Source organism: Pseudonaja textilis, chromosome 13 (genome assembly GCF_049901715.1).
Source record: "Pseudonaja textilis isolate UNSWEBS1 chromosome 13, rPseTex1.2, whole genome shotgun sequence".
Taxonomy (NCBI): domain Eukaryota; kingdom Metazoa; phylum Chordata; class Lepidosauria; order Squamata; family Elapidae; genus Pseudonaja; species Pseudonaja textilis.
Genome location: NC_142002.1, coordinates 10,136,768 through 10,150,393, shown reverse-complemented (window position 1 = coordinate 10,150,393; position 13,626 = coordinate 10,136,768). Strand labels below are relative to the sequence as shown.

The 13,626-nt window shown below is 37.3% G+C and overlaps 1 protein-coding gene across 1 annotated transcript in view; it reads right to left on the bottom strand.

Annotated features, from left to right (window-relative positions):
- The window catches only part of ACAN (aggrecan), a 69,516-nt gene that overhangs the window by 16,834 nt on the left and 39,056 nt on the right, over positions 1-13,626 (bottom strand). Inside the window, exons 12-13 of the mRNA XM_087941345.1 lie at positions 9,580-11,751; positions 7,820-7,933 (exon numbers count right to left, since the gene is read on the bottom strand). Coding sequence (XP_087797471.1) covers positions 7,820-7,933; positions 9,580-11,751 — 2,286 coding nt within the window. The remainder of the gene's footprint in view (positions 1-7,819; positions 7,934-9,579; positions 11,752-13,626) is intronic.

Here is a 13,626-nt window from a genome sequence, read left to right as displayed (position 1 = left end):
GAGAGCATTAGAATTAGAGAGACAAGGGGTCAAAAAAGGGAGGGAGAAGAAGAGGGGGAAGAAGGAAAGGAAAAGAAGTTATAAAGGATAGAAACAGGATATAGAGAAACAGAGAAAACGTACAAGGATTAAAGATATAAGCCTATTTAGAAGACATAGAGATAATGGGTGAAAATTCAATTGAAAGAGAGGATTCTGCAAGGGTACATAAGATAGCATTGCTATATTAGAAATAGAAATTAATTTAGAAAATATGAAACAAGTGTGATTAAAGTGATAGATAAAATACTTATTGTAATCTAATGGAATGTTTGTTAATAAATAAATAAAATAAAGAGAATGAGAGAATGAAATTAGGAAAGGATGGGAACATTTTAATTGTTACTAATGATTTATAAAAAATTAAGTGAAGAGAAATATGAAAAAAAATATGGAAATATTACAAGTGTTCCTAAGGATGTATGATATTTATTAGAAAAGAAATGTTAAAGATGTTAATTAACATTAATGGAAGATTGTAACTAACATTAATGGTGGAGCCGAATTGGAATAGAATGAGTATTTTATGTATTATTGTTATATATATATATGTATATATGTATGTGTATATATATATATATATATATATATATATATATATATATATATATATATATATATATATATATATTCTGAGGTTCTTATGGTATTTGTATGTGTATCTTTGGTTATTTGGGTTTTCACCCGCGTAAGATTGGCAGTATCTAGGCGACGTTTCGATGAAGTCTCATTCATCATCTTCAGGCTTGTGTCTTCGGCTCTGTGCTTCTCAGAGTGAGAAGCACAGAGCCGAAGACACAAGCCTGAAGATGATGAATGAGATTTCATCGAAACATTGCCTAGATACTGCCAATCTTATGCAGGAGAAAACCCGAATAACCAAAGATACACACACACACACACACACACACACACACACACACACACACACATTATCTTTAAGAACTTAGTGTGTATTTTAAGAATGTACCAAGCAGAATTCGATTGGCAAAAGTTATGTGTTATAAAATAGACGTTAGATATTGAATGTTATAATTGTAAAGGCATAAATTGAAGTTTAAATAAGATCTGAATGGACAAAAATTAAAAGATAGAAAGGTGTCATACTCCAATCAGTAACTACAGGGGAAAACTTGTTTAATGAGAAAAGAAAATATGAAATTGAAACAGGACAGACAAAAGTATAAACATAATGATTAGAAAGATATTGAAACTTAGAAAAAGATATGTAATTGAACTTAAAAAGGAATGAGATAATCAAAAACAAGGTTGAGAAAACTAAGAGAAGGGAAAAATCACTGAGAAAATGCTAAAATAGTAATAAGTTATGGAATAGAATACAAAGATGAATATGAAATTGAGTTTGTGTCTGTATGGAAAAGTGACAACCCGGGTTCATGCTATTCTCAAAAGACATTTTGTTTGTGTTATGTTTTGTGAAAACCCAAACAAATTTTTTTACAAAAAATAAAGAAGAAAAAGGAAGATTGAAGGCTGAGTCAACCTTGAGCCTGGTGAGAACTGAACTGCCAAACTGTTGGCAGGGCAGTCCACAGAAGTAGCCTGCAATACTGTATTCCAACCACTGTGCCACCACTCATGATAGATCATAAGAGCCCTAGTGTAGCAATGGTTAGAATGCAGTATTGCAGGCTAACTCTGCTCACAGCCAGGAGTTCAATCCTAACCGGTTCAAGGTTGACTCAGCCTTCCATCCTTCTGAGGTTGTTAAAATGAGGACCCAGATAGTTGGGGGGCAATATGCTGACATTATAAACCTCCCAGAGAGTGCTGTAAAGCATTAGGGGGCAATATGCAAGTCTAAGTACTACTGCTATAAGAATTTTCCCCCCTCCCTGCCACCTCCAGCAACAGATATTTTAGGAGTTAATTGTGAGGAGATGAGAAAAGGTCGCAATACAATAGTACTAGATGTATATGTGTTAGATTGTCTTCGCCCCCAACCCCCTATGAAAAAAAGAAGGGATATACAGTTAGTAGAGTTAGCTGAAGCTGGGTAAGGTAGCAGGCCATACCAATGTCACAGAGGTTCCCTCCGTAGCTGGGAAGGCATAAGCATATGAAAGTGTGGATGCCATCAACACAGGTAGCTCCATTCAGACAGGGGTTGGAGTGGCACTCATCAATGTCTGGAAGAAATCAAGGGCTGCCATTAGGACTTTGGCTGGGCAGAAAGTCCACAAAAGGAGACTCGGCTTTCTTGATTTAACCAGAATATAGAAGGAAGCAGAAGTATACCAAAGGATTCGTAGAGGCAACAAGACACATTTGGAGTTGCATTAACAGAGTAAATGCCACTTAAGTTGCATTAACATAGGAATACAATCAAAATCAAGTGAGGTACTAATACCATTCTATACAGCTTTAGTAAGACCACACCTAGAGTACTGCATCCAGTTTTGGTCCCCACACTATAAAAAAGATGTTGAGACTCTAGAAAAAATACAGAGAAACCAGGATGATGGGGGGACTGGAGGCTAAAAGATATGAAGAACAGTTATAGGGACCGAGCATGGCTAATCTAGGGAAGAGAAGGACCAGGAGAGACAGGATAGCACTCTTCCAATATTTGAGGGGCTACCATAGAGAGGAGGGGTGGGCCAAACTATTTTCTAAAGCATCTGAAGGCCAGACAACGAATAATGGATAGAAACTGAACAAGGAGAGATTTAACCTGGAAATAAGGAGAAATTTTCTGATAGTGAGAACAATCAACCAATGGAACAGCTTGCTCTCAGAAATTGTGGGAGCACCATCACTTGAGATGTTCAAGAAGAGATTGGAATCCCATCTGTCAGAAATGGTGTAGGGTCTCCTGCTTGGGGAGGGGGTTGGACTATATGACCTACAAGATCTCTTCCAACTGAAGCCACTGAACCAGACAAAAATGAGTGGGAAATCGAAGGGAAGAATTTCCCAACCATAAGGGGAATAAAAAAGCTTGGCAACTACCTGGCTACCATAATGTTTCAAAGACCACCAGAATGAGAGTCAAGCCAAGATGGAATCCAATCACTCTAAAATATGGGAAGAGTGGGATATCCTTAATTAGTCAATGTAACAAAAATATGGGGAATGGCCACTTTCTTATGCTTGGTTCATTGAGAGGTCTAATTTTCTTGGAGCTCAGCAAAGAAAATTCAATAATCTCATAAAATAAAAAGTCAATAAAAACTCGTAAGTGCTTATGCACCAGAGACAAATTCTTTGTATATCCAATCATATAAGGCCAATAAAGAATATTCTGTTCTGTTTTATTCTGTTCAATTCTGTTCAGCTGTGCTCTGCTCTACTCCTGTTCTGTTCTGTTCTGTTCTGTCCTGTCCTGTCCTATCCTATCCTATCCTATCCTATCCTATCCTATCCTTCTAAATGCATTTAACCCAAATACTAATGCATAAATCATTTTCTGCTCAAGCAGCATTAACTGAAGTTCCCCAATGTTCCTGAAAAGACTCAACTGTTAACTTGTGACCAGCCCAATGACAGGAGACCTGGGTTGAATGAATGGTCATTGAAGGCTGCCTATCCTAAGAGAGAGCTAAATTTTCCTCTGAGGCCCTACAAACTACTACTTGTTGACCAAGAATGTCATACAAGCAAACCAGAATTGCCTTCAAAATATCAAGAGAGATTGTAGTAAGATCAGTGTTTCGTGAGTCTGAAAGCTTGAGTCCATTAGAAGTGTACTTTCCTGCTGCTTTACTGATTGGTGAAAAAGACAGTAAAAGTTGCCTGATGATGGTTTTTTTAGCTCAAGAAAACAAAACCAACATGCATGGAAACAATTTTAATTGTAAGAAAAAAATATTCAAGGCTATCAAATGGAATTGGCTCTTGTTTATGTTTGTTAATGAAACTGTACCTTTATCCTTGAAAGATTTTCCTTCAGTTTCTGAGGGAGCAAAAAGCTTTAGAAATGTTGATCCTGAAATACTGATAATCTAGAGATTATCTGTACAGTAGGGCTATAAAAAAAAGATTAGCATTTGCTGCAAATGTACAAAGATGGTGGCCTAGATAAGAAAAATGTTTTGCAGCAAAGAATAATAAATGTATATATCTATATTTTCATATTCATGAATGCTGCCAAGGCACAAGGTAGGGATCGTGCTTCCACTATGGAAATTCTAGGGCAGGAAATAATCAGGACTAGAAGTTCTATAAATGTTTTGTTGCTGCAGTGACACAAGTCATTACCCGTAATGACCTGTCCAAGGTGCTGAAAACATTTTCCACTTGATATTCTTGACCATGATTCTGGCCTGTCATGACATTTCTCTTCTGGTATCTAAGGTTTGAATTTTGAATGCAGTACAAGGTCTTGTTTTCTCTATCAGCTGACTGTAGCAATTTGCCTTCTATAAATTCTGCTTCCCTGAGACACATTCATGGACATAGGAGGCTGCAGTTTTGTTTCCTGGGAAAATCATCACCAAACATAGATGTTTCCCACCTGGCAGCCTCCAGATATTTGAGCTTATTTCCCAGAATTATCAACAATGCCTATGGAATTTTGAGTGCATGATATCCACACATCTGAGGGCCACATAACTTTGGGAAGGCTTTTATAATAAGAAAAATTCTAGAAAATGCGTGCCTTTGCCCAAGACTGCAGAGGTGAAGGGTTATCAATTAATTTCACAGCAGAGGGGGATCTTTTTATATGTGACTTGGGATTTTGTGGCTTGCAATATACTTTAAAAAAATAACAAATTCTTATAATAAATATTTAGCAAACAGTGCAGAACAATATGCTCAGGCATCAATTTTTGGTATGTGAACTATGCCGTCAGAAGTAGATCCCGCCCCCTTTTTATCTCCAAAGCACAATTTCTATAATATATCTTCCTATCTATGGCTCATGTATTTTCTTAAAATCAACCAAAACAGAAAATGAGAGTGTGAAATTTCAAAAAAGTGATCCACCACAGTGGCATTCAACAAAGTATGTTACCAACCAAAAGACCAAAACATTTATTATCTTTGTAGTTTTCTAAGTAGTGCCCAGTTGGATCCCTTACTCAAGTAGTCTCAGCTGTCCTCAGAATACCAATCAACTGTACAAGAAAACTCACTAGTCTCCCAGAAGATGGCCTTCAGAGGCAGACATTCTGCCTTCAAAACTACTACCCATTGATCCCCATGCCATCCATAAATTGGCCAGTGATTTTTGTGAATTCTGACTCAGAAACACAAAATGAATCAATTAATTGCAAAACAAGACTTTAAATTTGCAAACACCTCCTCACTTACTCTTCCAATCATACCCCATCCTAGATTTGCAATATCTCAAGGTTAGACTTGAGATTTTATTCTTCCTACCAACCCATTATCTTTCATTTGTTATGATGGTTGCCTGGCTACTTCTGGATCCACCCTTACTCCTTGTACTAGATGAGTACATTCTTGTCCTCATGTTTCTGTTTCTAGGTCTATGACAATTTACTGCAGACAATTTGTCACAGCCAACACACCATGGCCAGATTTCCACAACTGATTTTTCATGGCCAATTAATCATGGGACAATTTGCTGTAGGTTACCAATAGCACTTAGACTTACATATAGTTTCACATCCCTCTCTAAGCAATTTACAAAGTCAGCATCTTGTCCCCAACAATCTGGGTCCTCATTTTATTGACCTCAGAAGGATGGAAAGCTGAGTCTCAAACTGCCAAACTGTTGGCAGCTGGCAGTCAGCAGAAGTAGCCTGCAGTACTGCATTCTAATCACTGCGCTCTTACACTAATATCAAAGAAATGGTAGAATAGAATCATTTAAGAAAGGATGCAAAAAGAGGGACAGAATAAAATCTGAATGATAAAAATTAAAACAATGCTTTATTTGTTTCAAATAATTAAATTGAATTTCCCTGCAGCGAATTGTTCCACAGCGAGTTGTCCATGGCGAGTTGTCCCATTCCACTGTTTCTGCCTTCTTCTCCCCAATTCTCTCCTAAAATTTACTATTCTGCTTTCCTCTTATCTTACAACAACATGAGTGTAGAGGAGTGAAGATGAAAGTTGAAAGTATAGTAGCTGAGATGAAAGTTAATCCTGACCGCCAACCTGCCACTTCAGTTTCAAATTCCTACAATTGACAAGACCTTTACAATTGTTCAGTAAGAAAGGCAGATCCAGCATTCTTGGAATGTAATTCTGCTCTACTATTTACTCCTTCTGACAGAGATCTTCATTGGAAGAGTTCTAGATATAATGGAGTTGAGATTAGATCAATATTTGGAATTCAGACATACTTTTGGAAAGCCGACCTGTCATAATTAATGTTTTAGCCCCTTTGCATCTCAGTGGTTAACAATGAACTTTGAGATAAGAAGAAGAAAACAATGGACATACTTTATTAGTTTATAGCCCCATGCCCAAAACATACAAGCTCCCCATCTCCAAGAAGTAAGAAGTCACTGAAGGGGAGTGCAGTAGAATAAAATAAAATATAACAAAAGTCAGAAATCATCAGCAGCAGGAGAATCTTGAATTTATCCACTGCAGGATGAAAATTTCTTCATTCAAAGTCAAGGACTTTAATCTACCATGTTAATCCACTGTGCGTAAGTAAACAGATGCTTTTGAACTACCTAGTAGCAATTGCAATTGAGTGAACCTTTTGTTCCATGATTGAAAACTTCAGTGGAGAAATCAGCAAGTCAAACATAGATAACTAGAACTCAGAACAGGCAGCCTCGTGGGTAAGGTGTGGGTTATGACCTCTGCACACCAAACACAATAGAAAGGGCAACGAAAGCAGAGTTGGAAAAGAACTAGAAACATTTTGCATGTATAAAAGGGTTAGAGAATCCCCTTTATTAGACTGAAGGTAAAATACTGAACTTTGCTCATGTGAACGTGCTTCTCTAGCATTAGTCCCATAGAACGTACTGTATAACCCTACAATGGACAGGAAACATATAACACTAAAATTGAAAAGGAAATACATAGAATAAAATAGCTATTATATAACTGGAATTCTATTAAATCCTTATTAATATATGTTTTCTTCTTCCTTCCTTGTGGCTATAACATTAATAAATTGCAAAACAAAAAACAAAAACAAACAAACAACATAAGCTGAAGTAATCAAAGCAATAGCCATTTTTCCTACATGGCTATTGTGTAAATGAAACAAAGCAGCAGAAGAGATCGAATGTGTGAAAAAAAATTCTCTTTACTAGGATCGCAAATTGCTCACAATGGTGAATGTAGCCCAGAATAAAATGTTGGATTGCACTAGCCTGCACAGCAATGATGAACATGAGCCAAATATGGAAATATGGAAAAGCAAGGACACCAGCCTGCAACCAAAAATAGGTTAGTCCACTAGCTACCTATGATTGTGAAAGTTGGATCTTAAAAAAAGCAAGACGGAAAGCACGTTAACTCATTTGATCTGTGGTGCTGGTGAAAGCTCCTGCATATTCCTTGGACAGCAAAGTCCTGGAGTGCATAACACCAGGCATGTCACTGGAAGGCAAAAATCACAAAATTGCATTTCATTTATTTTGGTCATATCATGTCACGTGGGGGAATTCACTGGAGAAAACAATTATGTTTTGAAGAGTTAGCAGTAAAAGAAAACCAGGCTGCCAAAGAACAGGATAACTGGACTTCATCAAAGCTGATCCCAGCCAGAGGCATAGAAACTTATACCAAGAATTGGTGCACGTTTGGAAGATGAAGAGACACCTGGCCCATAAAATCATCAAGAGTCAGACACATCATCATCATCATCATTAAGACTCACCTATCTCACAGTAATCACCCATAAATCCAGTTGGGCATAAACAGGTGATGTTTCCTTCTTGTTTGTGGCAGGTCCCACTTCCACATAGTTTCTCCTCACAAGTTTTAGGTGTAGCTGCAACCACAAATATTTTTTCTTTAATTATTCTTCAGAGTCATCAAGCTGAAAGTTACTTTTAAAGTCAAGGCCCTTTTCCATTACAGCATAGAGTGACTTTCTTGCCCCCTCAAATAAAGATTCAATTCTAGTGTTGCTTAAATAAAACCAATGGCATCTTAGCACAATACTGTAACAAACTTCCTTTCCCTAGTAAGGCAACATGGTTTGTCCACACCTGTGAACTCTACTTCACTCACTCTTGTTGCCCCTGTGTACTTTAAGGATTGTAAAAGTAAATTAAGGAATATATTTGGTCCAAAGCTTTGGGCAGAAAGCATAGGCTTTCAGTGCCTATGAACTTTGTACAGCTACCACATGTGAGATCATATGGAAATAATAGTTCATGATTTTTGGTGAGACAAATATAATTTTATAACCATGTGCTTTTATTGGTCGATATACAAGTCCTTTCTGAGTATATGATATAGTAGGGTTCAAAGAATTTTGGGTTTTTCATCAATACTTTAGAGAAATTTGAAAATTTTATTTCCTAGATAGGTAAAAACATTTTTTTAACAAATCAGCAGGTATAAGGAACAGATATGCAGTTGTATTTTTTTTTGCTCCCTCCTATTTGGAAAGTTATAGAATTTATGAGCCTCTCTGACATTACAATGTTCTAACTTCTCTTATCTCTCAGCTGTAGCAAAAGAGGTGAGGTAATAACAAGAGAGCAAAATACAGATAACTTCCTAATATTATAAAGTCTGTGGTAAGTAGCAATAGTGCTTAGACTTACATACCACTTCATGGTGCTTTTCAGCCCTCTCTAAGTGGTTTACAGAGTCAGCCTATTGCCCCCAACAGTCCCCATTTTATCAACATCAGAAGGATGGAAGGCTGAATCAACCTTGAGCCAGTCAGGATTGAAGTCCTGGCAGCGGGCAGAATTAGCCTGCAATACTGCATTCTAACCACTTTGCCACCAGGGCTTCTTAAGCAAAATACTATAAGCAAAATATATAAATATTTGTGGAGATAACTACTATTACTAACTGAAGAATTGAATGCTGCCCAGGGCTAGGCTTACTGCATTAATTTATGGGAACAGACCATAAGCTTAAAATAAATAACTTATATATTTAACTTTAGTGGCCAAAATGATAATTGTGCAACATTGAAAAACTCTAGATAATATAACAATTGAATTATGAATGAATGAGGCCTCTTCAAAAAAGAACTACCACAAAGTTAAATGAATGAGACATCAGAGGCAGGAACCACAATTTCATCATATTTGGATGGATTTTATGATTTATCTTAGTGATTTATAATCTATTGGAATACTTCATATATACATGGCAGTACCTGCCTATTCTCATTGTAGTAAATCTCTTTAATATTTTGTCTATTTTTCTTCCCCTTCCCCTTTGGTACCTTGAATTTATGTTGATGCAGTTACCTGATGTTGTTTGTTAAAAATTGATCAAAACATGCTTTAAAAATTATTAAACAATACGAGAGAGGGACAAATGAATGTTCACAATCTGTAGTTAATCAACCACTTAGATTAACCTTCCTGAGATGTAACTTTCACTATCCTAATATTTAGGATAGTGTTTAGTGGCAGTTCCATTGCATACATGCATTTCTGAATTTACCTTGTGTAATAAGCTGTATTCCATCAGTCATCTCCGATGAAACTTTAGGAAGGAGATCAGCAGATGTTGGGGATGGTAGTGGAATCCCTGGAGCAGCAATGTCTCCTGTTTCCAACTCTGGTGTTGGATATGTACTGGTCTCTGTTTCAGCCTGAGTCTCTGTTAGAAGCTTTGAATGTTCAGTTAATTCAACACCTGGACTGCTGGTACTGAGTTCCTCTGGTGTATCTGACACTGCCGCAGGTGCTGAACCTGAACTGTCTCCATTAAACTGAGTCCTTTCATCTAAAGTCCAAGAGGGTAAGCCACTGATGAATAGTGCCTCAGATGTTTCTGAGTAGCTTTCAGATAATGAAGACGTTTCTCCACTTGATTCATAATGGGTTGAGGTTTCCAGGTGGCTTTTTGATGAGACGGATATTTCATCACTTGTTTCATTAAACAAAGGGGTTTCTACACTAGTTGCATGAAATGTGGATGCCTTACTACTGATTTCATGATATTCTGGGGATGATATGGTACTTTCAGGATATATTGAAACTTCTGCCCCAGATGTGGAGGCTTCCACACTTGGTTCATGAAAATGGAAATAGGTTGCCTCTGTTCCTCCAATCACTTGCTGTGAATCTGTTGGTCTTGTCACTGTTTCTATGGAATCAGTTATTAAGATAATTTCTGGGATTCCAGAGACATGACCACTGGCACTGTCTGTGGTTGAAGATGCTCCACTTACATCAGCGAGATCATCAGTTTCTCTACCAAAATATGGAATGCCTGAGGAAGTCCCGCTGAAGTCAACTTCCTCAGAGAATACTCCACTAGATGTTGTCACATCATACAATGATCCAGATGTTTCCCCCTCTCCTGAAGGAAGCCCACTTATTTCTAATATCCCAGATGTCCCTTCTCCAAATTCTTGTGCAACAGATGGTTGTGTTATGGTTTCCACCAAAGTTGTATCCACAAGGGAAACTGTAGAAAACCCTGATGTGAGACCACTATAATCATATGTTCCAGATGAAATGCCACTGACAAGATCAATGCCAGAGCTTTCTCTACTAATGTCTGTTAGTCCACTAGGAAGCCCACTGACTTCAGTAACTCCTGAAGCCAACCCACTGAAGTGTACTTGTCCAGAAGAAGGCTGGCCACTCACATCTAAAATTCCTGGTGTAGTGCCTGATAGATCTTCATCTCCTGAAGGTAATCCACTTACTTCTACAAATCCTTTCCCTTCTTCTTCTTTAGATGAAGGAGTTGTCACTTCAAATAATTTAGTATCAATGAAGGTAACACCTGAAGGTTCACCACTCCCATCAATACCTGAAGCTTGGCCACTTAATTCAACATCACCACTTTGATGAGGTGTCCCAACAGATGTTCCACTGAAGTCAATTCCTGAGGACAATCCATTGATATCTAATAGGCCAGATGACTGTCCACTAACATCAAGCCCTGATGGTAGTTCACCGATATCAGGTGTGCTAGATAGTTCCCTACTGATATCAATTCCTGAAGAAAACCCACTGGTTCCATAGACATCAACTCCGGAGGGCAATCCACTGGTTATGCCACTAACACCCCAGTCGGCAGAGGGGAAACCTGATGCATCTCCATCTCCACTGACTCCAATGGTCCCTTTCCCTTCCATTTCCCTTTCTGTTGCTGTGGTCACAACTTCTGTCAAAGTGGCATTCACCAGAGACACAGTAGGAAATCCAGATGTGAGACCACTATAGTCATACTCTCCAGATGGTGAGCCACTGGGATCAATACCAGAGTGGTCTCCACTAAATCCAGAAGGCAACCCACTAAATTCTGGGATCCTTTTGCCTTCCTGGAACCCAGGTTGGGTTCCTGAACTAATCTCTGATAATTCTTCTTCTCCAGAAGGTAAGGTGCTGTCTTCAGTAATGCCAGAAGATACTCCACTTATGTCTCCTGAGGGCAGTCCACTTTCTCCAGAAGGCAGCCCACTCATTTCAGGGACTTCGGAGGGAAATTCTCCAAATCCTGATGGTTTTTCACTAGGTTCGACTGTTTCAGTTATCTCTGGGGCTCCAGAAGTCCAACCAGAAGCAGATGTCTCTGTGATTGGAGCTTCTGGACTTGTTTCATCAGGCATTGCATCAATGGGAAAAACGGTTGATTGACTCACATCTGGTGGACTCACTTGCATGAAAAAAAAACAGAGAGCACGGATGTAAAGCAATACAAAAAGGAACGTCAACTTTAGGCTACATTCAAACTCTTCTTAAAAAAGCAACATTATTCTGCAATACATGAAATATTTATTAGCATATAGATACAGGGTTACAGACCAAGAACATCTTAAGACAAAAGTTTCTCCATTTTGGAAATCAAAACTGGAGTAATATATCAAGAGTGACATTTATAATTTTTAATATTCAGAATAAATTTCTTGGAGATTTCATTGTTGCATATCCGTTACTACATCTACAAGTTCTGCATCCTTTTAATTCTACTGTATACTTTTCCACGTTTCTGAATCATCTGTTTATAAATAAGGTCACACAGATATTCTGAGTGATACATTATAAAATGTTTAAATTCAGTGGAGTCTTGATGTTTCCTCTGTTTGTTTCTGCAGTTATTTTTGTACTCTATTTTTATGAAGATAAATTCAGTCAAGTGTACTAGAGCATTGTGAAGACTCTCAGCAGATTTTATCTTTATCTTGTTCGTAATCAAATATTGCAATCTAAACAGATTGTTCTCTTGCCACTGAATGGATTTCAGTGTTTTGCTCCTCATGAAAAAAATCAGTTAATAACAAACTAACGGGAACAATCAGGACACTATTTTCTTGTTTCATCCCAGACATTTAATATATTACTTATTACTGCATAATTTATTCCGCAATTTGTTTCTATTTGTAACAGACCAGAAATATCTATGAATGCCATCCCCGCTCTTTTTAATTTGTTTTACTCTTTTGAATCCTGTAACATCTTGAATGTAATCCTTGATCTTTTATTGGAGCATATGCAATTCATTATTCATTTGTGCCAGTTGCTTAATACCTTTTCAATGCATTGGAATCGTACAGAAAAGCAAGTTAAGTCTTGGTAAAATATTCGTTTTGATAGCGGTAATTCTTCCTAACCAGAAAAGGTTTAATTTTTCCCATCTGGAAACATCTGCTATATTATTCCTCCAACTCTGTAAATAAGTATTTTAAACCAAGTTTGTATTATTTTTGTCAAACAGCTTTCCAAGAGTTTATATTTTTTTGGCAGTAGTGTTAATGCCCATTACTTGATGCAGAACTAGTTTTTCTTTCTCTGCTAAAGTCTATGTCAACATTTGCGGGATTTTTGTTATTGATCTGATAACTTGAAAGGAGGCCATATTGCTGTATTTATTTCATTAAGAATCCTCTGTGGGTTTTTTGGTTTGGTTTGCCAATTTGCATCAGCATAGCAGAGAGAGGTTTTTAGGCAAAGAATCTGACCAGTTTCAGAAAACTGCAGATATCAATGGGTTATAATGAGGGAATTTTGTTCAATTCTGTTGAATTCTTAGAGACTGCCTGGACAAATCCCTGAAGTTTTCTTGGGAAAGTTTTTTCCTAAAGTGGTTTGCTATTTAATTTAAATATAAAACTGGCACCAAAAAGAGTCTGGAGCTGGGTTCACATCACACACTAAACTCTCAATCTAGAGTTACATAGCATAAATGTATGTCATTTGTATGATGCAGTTTACAAGTGAATAAAGTACATGACAAAGGTAGTAGATATGTGCAAACAATGTAATTTTTTTAAAAAAAACTTATGGACAAAAACCATTTGATATTATCTGGATGCATTTGGGGGAGTGGGGAGGATAGTCTGGATCTAGATTTCATTCATTAAATCTGAAACCTGTTAAACGGGAATCCATTTGGAGTCTACTAGGGTTGAGCTGACAATCAGTTTAAATATACAAATATTAAGATAAGGCCTTATTGTTAAATATATATTCACAATTTTCTATACTCTCAGAAAATTTGAGCTGCAACAGTTTATTCTGAAGTTGAACCAAT